The 12,095-nt window shown below is 38.1% G+C and overlaps 1 protein-coding gene across 9 annotated transcripts in view; it reads left to right on the top strand.

Moving 5' to 3' along the window:
• Positions 1 to 12,095, top strand: part of PUM2 (pumilio RNA binding family member 2) — an 81,527-nt gene that overhangs the window by 45,394 nt on the left and 24,038 nt on the right. For 4 of the 9 annotated variants that reach the window (XM_049784817.1, XM_049784816.1, XM_049784822.1 and 1 more), the window contains 3 exons: positions 2,495 to 2,638; positions 2,757 to 3,050; positions 8,038 to 8,274. In XM_049784817.1, the coding sequence (XP_049640774.1) occupies positions 2,495 to 2,638; positions 2,757 to 3,050; positions 8,038 to 8,274 (675 nt within the window). Of the gene's footprint in view, positions 1 to 2,494; positions 2,639 to 2,756; positions 3,051 to 8,037; positions 8,275 to 8,657; positions 8,715 to 12,095 lie in introns of all 9 variants that reach the window. The other 5 variants (XM_049784813.1, XM_049784815.1, XM_049784814.1 and 2 more) reach the window with 2 other exon arrangements.

Raw genomic sequence — 12,095 nt, 5'->3', positions numbered from 1 at the left:
TGGCCTGAGTCAGAGAGGAAGTTTATTACAGTATAACCTTTGAACCTTTGCTTGTTGTGATTGGCTCACTGGTACATCAGCACAGGAACACATGCAGCACATGAACGTTCTGTCTGATACAGCGAATATAGGCCTAAACCTATGTTTTAACTGCAAAATTAGGGGGTCGTCTTATATGCTGGAAAATACGGTATATATCGCTCTGCACTCAAAAATCTCTCCTGACTCAGGGACCATATGGGATGCTGGGGATCAAACCAAGGTCCATCCTAGGTCAGCCATGTAGAAGGCAAATGCTATAGTGCTGTGTTAATCACTCCAGCCCTGATAAATATATGAATTTTAAAAATCAATAGTACTTTGTGGAGGCACACTCTATACTCTGCTCAGGGATCCCATGGCCATATGCAGTGGCAGGGATTATACTGGGATTGATAACATGCAAAGCAGGTGCCTGATCCCTTTTACTTACCAAATAATTGTTCAGAGACAGACATTTGGGCTGGAGAGATAGCAACGTGGATAGGGTGTTTGCCTTGCACGTGGCTGACCCTAGTTTGATCCCCGGCACACCATATGGTCCCCTGAGCCTGCCAGGAGTAACTTCTGGCAGTAACTTTTGGACTACCAGGTATCACCAAAAATTTATTTATTTTAATATTTAAAGCTTTAGAGACATTTATGGATAATAGTGTTTAACACATGGAAAGAGAAGGTGATTGAGGAGCAGGAACATTTGAAGGATAGAAAGCAGGGTTTTTTTTTTGCTTTTGACCGTACTCTATAACTACCTTTGTTTTTTTGTACTCTACACATTCATTTTCTCAGAGTAACTTCAAATACTTGTAAATTGCTCCTATAAAAATTGGCTAAGTAAAATAGCTTTCTGATTAAGAAAAATACTGGGGCCATTGAGAAGGTAGTATAGTGGGATAAGGTGTTTGCTTTGCACCCAGGTTCTTTTTTTTTGGGCCACACCCGGCAGTGCTCAGGGGTCACTCCTGGCTGTCTGCTCAGAAATAGCTCCTGGCAGGTATGGGGGACCATATGGGACACCGGGATTCGAACCAACCACCTTTGGTCCTAGATCAGCTGCTTGCAAGGCAAACGCTGCTGTGCTATGTCTCTGGGCCCTGCACCCAGGTTCTATCCCCAAAACCCATCAGGAGTGATCCCATGACATAGAGTCATGGGTAAGCCCTGAGAACTGCCTGGTATGTCTTAAAAACGGGGTTTTGAGAGGTGGAATACTCTCTCTCAAGCTTTCATCTTTTACTTTCTGCTTTGAACTGTATCTCGTGCTAGTCTCTAGCTTAAGGTAAAGTACCTTTATTTAGTTCATGTACTGTGCCTTTTTTTTTTTTTTAATAATTTCTTTATTTAAACACCGTGATTACAAACATAATTGTTGTTGGGTTTCAGTCCTAACAAGAACATCCCCCTTCACGGTGCAACCTTCCCATCACCAATGCCTCCATCTCTTCCCTCCCCCACCCTTGCCTGTATTCGAGACGGACTTTCTACATCCCTCACTGACATTGTTATGATGACAGTTCTCAGCGTAGTTATTTCTCTAACTGCACTCACCACTCTTTGTGGTGAGCTTCATAATCTTGTACCTGTTGTTCTGAAAAATGCACATTCCTCCCTATTTTGAGCTCAGGGTTATAATAAAACTAATTTATTTTTTATTTCTTTGTTTGTTTGATTGATTTTGGGCCACAACTATCTGTGCTCTGGTCCCTCCTGGCTTTGAACTCCAGAATCTCTCCTGGCAAGCTCAGAAGACCTTCTGGTGTGCAGAGGATCAGCCCTAGCTCCTGTGCTGTTGCTCCAGCCCAAAACAATTTCCTTCTTTGGGGGGTGGGGAGGTTTTGGGCCATACCCGGCGGTGCTTAGGGGTTACTCCTAACTCTCTACTCAGAAATTGCTTCTGGCAGACATAGGGGGCCATTTGGAATGCCGGGATTCCAACCACCTTCCACCTGCGTTCAAGGCAAACGCCCTACCGCTGTGCTATCTCTCCAGCCCCAATTAAATCTAATCTCTTTATGATTATTTTGTTGATTTATTTTGATAATTCCAGCTATGTTAAATAATACTATTTACATTATGATGTTACTATAGTCTTTTTAAAACCATAATTTACATTTTTGAAGACATATTTTAGTCTTTCATATCTCTCAATTGACAAGATGGTAGTGTACTTTAAATATCAACCCCTGGTAGGCTGTACTTTTCTGTTTCAGAAAATTCCTGTTTTGAAGTTCTTAAAGTAAATGCCATCTGTATCTACATGTATACCTTAATGTGATGTTTTCATACATTTGATATAATACCTTCTGAAGTGTTTGCTTTTGCTATGATAACTCAAGTTTTATATTAATAGCTATCACTTTTTTAAAATTGGCAAAAATACAGATAATAGTGAAAATAAACATGCTTTCTAAGGTAATTATTTTTCTTCAAAATCTTTCCTTTTAATGCTATCTAGGTTATCAAGTACTGGCTCCAACTGCCTATTATGATCAGACTGGTGCCTTAGTGGTTGGCCCTGGAGCAAGAACTGGCCTTGGAGCTCCAGTTCGATTAATGGCTCCAACACCTGTTCTAATTAGTTCAGCCGCAGCACAAGCTGGTAAGTGCACACGAAGTTGTGTAGGGGATACTACTGGTTTTCTGGATTTATTTTGGATGTATTTTAAATAGGCACTACTTTTCGGTATAATTTTAAGCACCTGAAACTTACTTTACAGCAGCAGCAGCAGCAGCAGCTGGAGGAACTGCAAATAGTCTTACAGGCAGCACAAATGGTCTTTTTCGGCCAATTGGCACTCAGCCACCACAGCAGCAACAGCAGCAGCAGCCACCAAGCACTAATCTACAGTCTAATTCATTTTACGGGAGCACTTCTTTGACTAATAGCTCCCAGAGCAGTTCTTTATTTTCTCATGGACCTGGCCAGCCTGGAAGTACATCTCTTGGCTTTGGAAGCAGCAGCTCTTTGGGTGCTGCTATAGGCTCAGCCCTGAGTGGATTTGGTTCGTCAGGTAAGCTTTTTAAGGCAGTATACAAGTGGACGTTGATATGTGTATGTGTTTAATATTAAGATAAACAGCAGTTTGTAGTCTAGGAAAGACAGGAAGGATTTATTCATTAATTGGTTTAATTATATCAAAGGAAAACTATTTCCTACTAATTTCACATACTTAAATTCTTTATATTTAAATATTTCCCTTGACTTCAAGAGTTACATGGCTACAACTTCCTAAGTTATAGAATATCTAACTATATATATATCCTATATTATACATATCCTATATAATACCTATAACTAAGGTATTGGAAGCTGTGTTGTGCTCTAATTAGTAAGGTCTTCCTTGTTTAAAAATAATGTTTAAAGAAGTAAATATTCACATAAATTTCTAATTTAAACTAACGATCTCTGTCTTTATCAAGTATTTCATTCTAGTATTTTAGTGTTAGTGGTTATGTTTTTTAGTTTTGCAATATAAGTAAAATATATCTCTAAAGTACTAGTATACACTTTATAATCTAACAGTTTGGATTTTACTGCTAAAATTTACACAAAAGGATTTTTCATATCCCCATTTTTATAAGTCTAACATATTTCAGTGTAGAATCCTAGCCACTATATAATTGTCATACCCTATTTTTAAACAATACCGTAATTTTATAAAGCCTCAAATGATGGTTGCATCCCACTTTTCTGCCAAAAAAATTAATAGCTTGACATATTATTACATAGTGAAGTTAATACCTAAATCTAAAGCTTCACCAAATAAAAGGATAGCCACACAACCTGATAATTTGCTTTTGGGCCATATCTAGTGGTGCATATGGCTTAGTCTTGGCTCTATGCTTGGGGATAGAAGCCAGATCAGCCTTATACAAGTCAAACACTTTACCTGCTATTATATCTCTGGCTCTACAAACTAATTTTTTAGCTGAGGAAGAGCTGAGTGAAAGCAAACGATCCATGTTGGCTCCGTATTGACAATTGTGTTACCATTTTTTAAAGATACCTAGAGCATTCGGGATGCATTAAGGAAAAAAATAGTTTACCCTAGTACTGTTGACAAAATTGACCTTTCTTCTTAAGGTATAGGCTGTTTATTAAGACCTCGAGAAATTTTCTATTTAACTATGTAGAAAGTCTCCCACTCATCAATTTTCTGGTGTGGAGATTGGCAATATATATCAGTTACCAATTCCCTCCCCCCCACCCCATTTTTGATAGTTCCAGGCACAGAACCTAGGTCTTCACACATTTAAGGAATGTGCTCTACCACCGAGCTATATCCTTTGCCCTGGTACAGTTTCTGTTAACATATTTATAATCGAGGAATGGAATAAAATGACAGTATACCTTTAGATGCAGAATGAGTTGTAGTTTTAATGAAATAATAATAGGGAAATAACATACTCAACATAAAATTTTGAAAAGGTTGTACACAGATTTTTGAGGCAATAAAGAATGGATAGTTTCTTTAAAAAAAATAAAAAACCTCCAAACTTAAAGTAAATAGGGCACTGTAAATTATCAATAAATGTAATCTAGAAAAAATAGAGATCTCTGATAAGCCCCATAGTTATTTTTCAAATGGTCTTTATTTCTTTTTTGGTCTTTTGGACCACACCCGTTTGATGCTCAGTGGTTACTCATGTCTAAGCGCTCAGAAATCGCCCCTGGCTTGGGGGGACCATATGGGAGGCCGGGGGATCGAACTGCGGTCCTTCCTTGGTTAGCGCTTTCAAGACAGATACCTTACCTCTAGCGCCACCTCACCAGCCCCTGTTCTTTATTAATAATATCCCACCCCTCAATATCCAGAAACAGGTTGGCATGAAAGGTATATTTCCTTATATAAATAACCTGCCTCTTTTTCAAAGATTGGTCCTCTTCATGCCTTCCTTATTCATTCTTTTGTCAAGTATGTATCTTGTTTTTATCTTGCTTCAGAGGGCATTATTTGCCACCACTGACTGCAAGTAAATAGTCTATAATCACTCTCCTCTTGGACATTTTGTGAGCATTTAGCTTATGCTAGTCTTAGAAGTCTACTTGTTTCCATTTTACATCATAATTCCAAAATGATAGGAAATCTGAAATCTGATTATATGCACACAGTACATTATTCCCATCTCCATATAATTAAATTATCAAAGACCCTAGTCTGTAGTACAGCTGTCTAGGAAACTTAGCCACTGCAATATAGTGATTCACTCATCCTTTTATATGACTAATCATGTTCTACTTGAAAGCTTGTAACTTAATATTTTACAACTGATAGTGATTATGACTTCATTGTCTGTCTAGCCTCTTAGATATTTTAGTTGTACTTTCTATTTCATAGACTGTTGCAAATTATTTAGGCATCTATAAAAACACGAACCAGCTTATGTTCAGAGTAGAACTGTTATGGATGGGGCTGGAGAGATAGCATGGAGGTAAGGCGTTTGCCTTTCATGCAAGAGGTCATCGGTTCGAATCCCAGCGTCCCATATGGTCCCCCGTGCCTGCCAGGAGCAATTTCTGAGCATGGAGCCAGGAGTAATACTGAGCACTGCCGGGTGTGACCCAAAAACCACAAAAAAAAAAAAAAAAAAAAAAAAGAACTGTTATGGATTATTTTTAAATATTTGACTTGTTTTTTCCCTTCCGGAGGAAAATAATCTCGTGTCAAAATTCTTGTTTCTTTGGTTATTTGCTAGGGGAATGATAATGTCGCTGCTCTTGTTGGAGAGCTGATGTTTTTTCCTTGTCAATTAAAATGTTTTCTGAAATAAATAGCAATTTAAAATAGAGCTGTGCTTTAGAAAAATTAGTTTGACAGTGTCCTTTTAAATGAGCTTAGTTAATGTATACATTGACAGTATTGCCAAATTCAAAAAGAGCTATTTTTACTACATTGGTGTTTATATTTGTCTTTGCTATTAAAATGCATGTAGCTTCCTACTACTTTCATAATATACCTTAAAAGATGTGTGAAAATTTCAGTAAAGCCATTCTTTCAGAATTCACAGATTGACTTGAATAAAAGGTTGAATAGCATTATCAATTTTGTTTAGTGTAGTTGTGTAAGCCTGGTTTTTGTTTTGTTTTGTACAGAATTTTTAATTGGACATAATCATTGTAATTATTTCCTATCTGTATTGCAAGTTCAACTTGTTCTACCCATCATGTGCTCTACCTAATTTTCTCTTTAACTTGTATGACTTACTTAAAATTGACCTGTGTTTAGAAAACTAAGACCAGACAGAAGCTTTAAATTTTTTTAAAAAAAGAATTACCATATTGGTCCGAATATAGAGCTTGTCCTATAAAATATTGAAAAGTTAAGACATGTAGTGAGAAATTCCCTTCAGTACAAAATTCAGTACAAAAAGAGAGAGGCCAGTGCTTAGGAAAGGAAAGAAGCATGCCTAACAGTGTGGTCTAACTGAGCTTACTTGACTAAACGTGAGAGGGAAGAAGGGCTGGAGAGGTAGTAAAACAAGAAAGACTCTTTCTTGCCTTCCATGCAACTGACCTGAACTTCACCCCTAGTATGTATGTACTCCATATTATCCCAAGTCCTATCAGGAGTAAGCCCTGAGCACACTGGGTATGAACTAAAAAGCCAAAGGGAGGAAAAGTGAGAGGGAAGAATTGGGAGTTTGAACAGCCCTTTTTAACACCTGGTAAATAATTTGATGCTTATGTTGATAGTCAAGTCTTGGGTTGCACTTTTGAGCAAACATAACTACATGGTAATGTAATTCTACCATATTTTTCTTGTGAATTTTGTGAACCATAAAAGTGCTAGAAGATTAATACTGTAATTTGAGATTAAATAAAAATTTACAGTAAATTTACAGTGTAGGGCAGTAAGGAATTGTTAGAGAGTTGTTTGTGGGGTGGGGGGGAGTTGCTGACCAGTCTTAATTAGGGGAGTTTTTTTTTCTGTTTTTTTTTCTTTTTTTTGGTTTTTGGGCCACACCCAGCGGTGCTCAGGGGTTACTCCTGGCTGTCTGCTCAGAAATAGCTCCTGGCAGGCATGGGGGACCATATGGGACACCGGGATTCGAACCAACCACCTTTGGTCCTGGATCGGCTGCTTGCAAGGCAAATGCCATTGTGCTATCTCTCCGGGCCAATTAGGGGAGTTTTTAATTAGATTAGGGAGTGTTAGGAATTTTAGGTATAGAAAGGACAAAGCAACAGTACAGGGGTTTAGGCACTTGCTTGCACACAACCTTGGACCTGGCTGGATTCAATATCTGGCATCCCATATGGTCCCCAAGCACTGCCAGGAGTAATCCCTGAGCATCACTTGTTATTACCCCCAAGCCCCCTCCCCTCTTCCAAAAAAGAACAATCTTACTTAGAGAGCCGAGGGATAAGCAAAAGCTTATTTTCAAAAAAATTTTGTATAGCATTTCAGTTGGTGAAGAGGGACAATATAGTGCAAAAGGTGCTAAGGAGTAAGCTACCATCTATAGTTCACAGTTAACTAATATTCGGGCCAATATGAGCTTAATGGACTATGATTTGAACACAAAACTGAAGCCTCTAAATCAGTAAGAATGGTGAGGGCAATATATTAGTGTTTATCAGAATGATCTTTTCAACATTGAGTTGAAGTCAAAAAACCTAGTTCCAGAGACTAGAATATTACCAAACTTTTAACTTTCTTGAAATTTATCTCTAGTATGTCCTAATGAAAACAATTAAAATTCTAGGTTAAAAATCATACCAGGGTATTAAAGCACAGTAATCATGTGTCAGTGATAAATCTGTGTGAAATAATGAAAATATGACGCTGTTAAGTATTTGGTTACTTTATTTGGGGTGCATTTATACCCTTTTATGATTAATAAGCTAGTATGTATAGTTATCACAGTAATTATCTTCTCCAGTGTTTCTCAAAATAATTATTGTGATCACTTCTGTTATTTCCCAGCAAGAGTTGGGGATAGGTTTTATTCAGTTAACACTGTATGTAATTAGGGTTTTTTTTATTTCTTCTTCAGTTGGCAGTTCTGCAAGTAGTAGTGCCACAAGGAGAGAGTCTCTATCTACTAGCTCTGACTTGTACAAAAGATCTAGTAGCAGCCTAGCACCCATAGGGCAACCATTTTACAATAGTCTGGGATTTTCCTCCTCTCCAAGTCCAATAGGCATGCCTCTGCCAAGCCAAACGCCAGGACATTCACTTACGCCACCGCCATCACTTTCATCACATGGATCCTCATCCAGTTTGCATTTAGGTAAAAAAAAACAACCAAAACCCTTTTTATTTGTATGTATACATGTAAGTGTGTTTTTTGTGTGTTTATATTATGTGTAAAATATTTGATGTTGGATAAAACATGCCAAATTGCTTTTGCTTTTAGATAATTTGCCTTTTTTAAAAGTTCTGTGTTGTGAAAATTCTAAGTGAGGGTCTAATGTACAGTGAGGTAAAGACCCTATTCTACTTATGTTCTTTTATGAAATAACAGTGGTGTGTTTTCTCTTGTCTGTGATTTTGATTTGTGTGTGTTTTAGGTCATCTGAAAAGTCAATTTATACATGCCAATGAAATTTCACTATCAAAAGTTTTTGCACACCATTTTTTAAAAGTCACATAGTTGAACTTAGACAATTTTAGTTTACAGGTTTTCTGGCCTTGGAAAGCTTGATCATTTTACCAGGCATTTTTATCAGGGTATGTGAATTTAATTAGAGACTCTTATAAATTTGTTCCATCTACTCTCTTACCTTTGAACATGTTCTACATGTAAGGGGGCAAAAATGTTCTAGGCTTGTACACTTAAAGTTGGGCTATTTTAAGACAAGAACTTTGGTTTATATCTGCATATTAAAACTTCGCCCAAGTTAATTGAAATGGTGGGTATCTTCTCCCCCCCCCCCAGGTATTTATTCATGTCATTTACTGCATATTTTAAAGGTTTTAGATATCAAACGTGTATGAATCTTCAGACATCAAATTAAGTAAATTATATTTTGGATTTCTATAATCCTCCACAAAAACTAAAATTTTGCTGTCTATTTTTTCCCAGTGCTCAATTAGCTTATGTGTAACAAAGGTATCTTTGTGGCTAGGCTTTTCTCTAAACACTACTCTCAGCCACAAATTTTGTGCCTTTGGTTTTCTGGCACACTCAATTAGCTAAACCAATTAACTTATTTTGGTGTGGGGGGACTTAGGTCTGCTATTTGCATAAACAATCATATTTAGCCTAGCACCGTCCTTCATTTTTCATCTTTTGTTCTTAGTCACAGGAGCTACTCAGCTTCTGATTTCTGTTATTTTGTGTTCAAACTCACTCCCACCACCCCATAAAAGACATACCTTTGCAACTTGGAAATAAACATAGAAATGTGGAACACTTAACCCAAGAATAGATTTTGATCAAGTTTTTGTGTTTTATTTGTTAAGATTATATTTGTCACGTCTTGTCATTTTTTTTCATAAGTAAGTTTTAGGTCAGAATCCTGCCAACTCTTGATGCTTATGTTGTGCTTTAGAGCCATCCTGTGTTGTTAGGCATTATTCTGTGTTGTTCAGATATTGGTTTATAAATGGCTTTTTAGATATCTCAATAATTAAACAGCAGTCTAGATATTTATTTTCAGACTGTAGAATCTAGCATATAGGTGCTTCAGGAAGGATTCTTAATAGTTTCGGGGAATTATCACTTGGACCAGCACTTCAATACTTATAACCTGAATTCTTTTTTGGGGAGGGGGGGTTTCTTTGAGGCATACCCCATAGTACTCAGGGATGAGTCCTGGCTCAGTGCTTGTGGATTTCTGAGTATGCCAGGGATGAAATACTAGTCTACTAAATGCAGCACTTAACCCTCTGCTACAGCCCATTGTGCTGTTTGTGACCGCAGGCCCTAATAATTTTGTATCTATAATACCTGATTTTGGCCATAACTTAAAACCAATATTTTAGTATATCTCTGTAATTAAATGTAGATTATTAAAAAAAAACTTAGCAATCTTAATTTTCTTTAACTTTATTTAATTCTTGTGAGTGTTGGATAACATGGTTAACAAGTATAGTCCCACAGTAAATTTTTAGACTTGATTTTTGCATGCTGTTCATGAAATTAATTTATTCTGTACTTTTCCTTTGGCGGCGTCTATACAATATTTAACATGCTTTCTGGTGTTTAAAATATGCTAGATTGTATATCTTTGGAGCTGGTTTCTTCAGGAGTCATAGGATCAAGACAGCTGAGAGATAATCCACACACCTGTGGAAATAAAATTGCACATCCGTTTTAAAAATCTTAGCGTGCATAAGTTATTATTACAGTTGCTTAGAACTAATTAAGTGGGGACTATTTCCTTATGCATTTTAAAAAGCCCATATTTAGGTGCCAGAGAGATAGATAGCATGGAGGTAAAGCATTTACCTTCCATGCAGAATTACCGTGGATCGAATCCCAGCAATCCCATATAATTCCCCCGAGCCTGCCAGGCATGATTTCTGAGAATAGAGCCAGGAATGGTAACCCCTGAGCGCTGCCGGGTGTGACCCAAAAACAAACAAACAAACAAACAAACAAAAAGGTCACATTTATTGATAATGTGATACATCCATTCTTCATCACCTTATTTTCACTCTCGTGATAACTGGAGCTTGTATGCATTCAGTTAAAAGTGGTCCAAACATTTAGTTGTGGGACTTGCTAGAAGTGAACTTTAGCTGTAGTGCTGGCAAGCATCAGGCTGCAATGTTAGAAATTGTTTGGGATCACAGATCTCACAGCTGCTAGGGTCTTGGTTTCTGCATTCAGACTGAACTAGTGATGAATTCTTGTCCTCGCACTGGAATGAGGGTGCTTTTAGTAAATCACCTTCTAAGTATACTACTTAATTCTTTTTTTTTTTTTTTTTTTGGTTTTTGGTTTTTGGGTCACACCCGGCAGCATGTGGTGTTATTGGGTGTTGGGGAACGAGAGTGACTGACTTACACTCTTGGCCTTTGGGCCTAAGTGCCCAGTAGTAGCACTTAGGGATCACTCCTGGCAGGCTCGGGAAACTTTATGGGATACTGCAGATCAAGCCTGGGTCAGCCACATGAAAGCAAACGCCCTACCCACTGATCTATCGCTCCAGCCCCCATCCCAGGTTTTATCCCGTTACTCCATATGGTTCCTGAGCATAGAGCCAGAGTGGGTTTTTTGTTTTGTTTTTAATTTCCCTTTTTTCCCAGCACTGTTTCCTGACACGTGCCCAATAAACCTCCATTCCTGTCACCATGTGCTAGAAGCATCAGCAGATGTCATTGTTGTGAGATGTGAGCACTAGACCCTGCTCCTCACTTGTCTTGCTTCCTCTCCGAGCCGGCTAAGTCCAGGGAGCTGGTCTCTAGCCATTGACACATGGCAGTGGGGTTATGGGTAGGAGTGGAGTTATCCTTGAGCATGGTTGGATGTGTCCCATAAACAAGAAAAGAAAGAAAAATATTACTGGGATATTTTGTGAGGTGGGGGTGTGGTGACCAGGGCTCATTCGTGCAAGCACTCTACTTTTGAGCTTCATTCCAGCCCTAGTTTTTAGGGTCTTGTCTGTTTGCATTCCTAGCTTGTTGTTTGCCTTGCATGCAGAAGGACGGTGGAACTGTGAAGTCTCAGGAATTGATCATGAAATGTATTTTGTGAGGTTATTTCCTGTCATTTACCTGGATTGAGCAAATCTCCCCTCTCCACACTTGCACAACCTGGGTCGGCTGTGTGCAAGGCAAGAGAGCCCTATCTGTTGTACTTTGTCTCCAGCCCCTTATATTAATTATTCTAAGAAATAATACTGCTGCCTCTCAGAATGCTTAATTTTTTTTTCTGTCTGATCAAAGAATCTTTTCCTGGGGTTAGGGCTATAGAAACAGCAGGTAGGGCACTTAACTTGGAATCCTAAATGATTGATTTCCTGAGTGCTGAGACAGGGTGTGGCCAAATAAGATCTTTTCCTGCTTGCTCCTGATCTTTTCCTCTTGGCTTACATTTGTGAATTTTTTTCAAAGGGACCAATTTCAATGTTGCCTGTTGTTGAGTTGATGGGGAAGTTTGTC

Source organism: Suncus etruscus, chromosome 12 (assembly GCF_024139225.1).
Source record: "Suncus etruscus isolate mSunEtr1 chromosome 12, mSunEtr1.pri.cur, whole genome shotgun sequence".
Lineage (NCBI taxonomy): Eukaryota > Metazoa > Chordata > Mammalia > Eulipotyphla > Soricidae > Suncus > Suncus etruscus.
The sequence above is the reverse complement of the archived record's forward strand: the minus strand, read 5'-3'. Positions and strand labels throughout refer to the sequence as shown.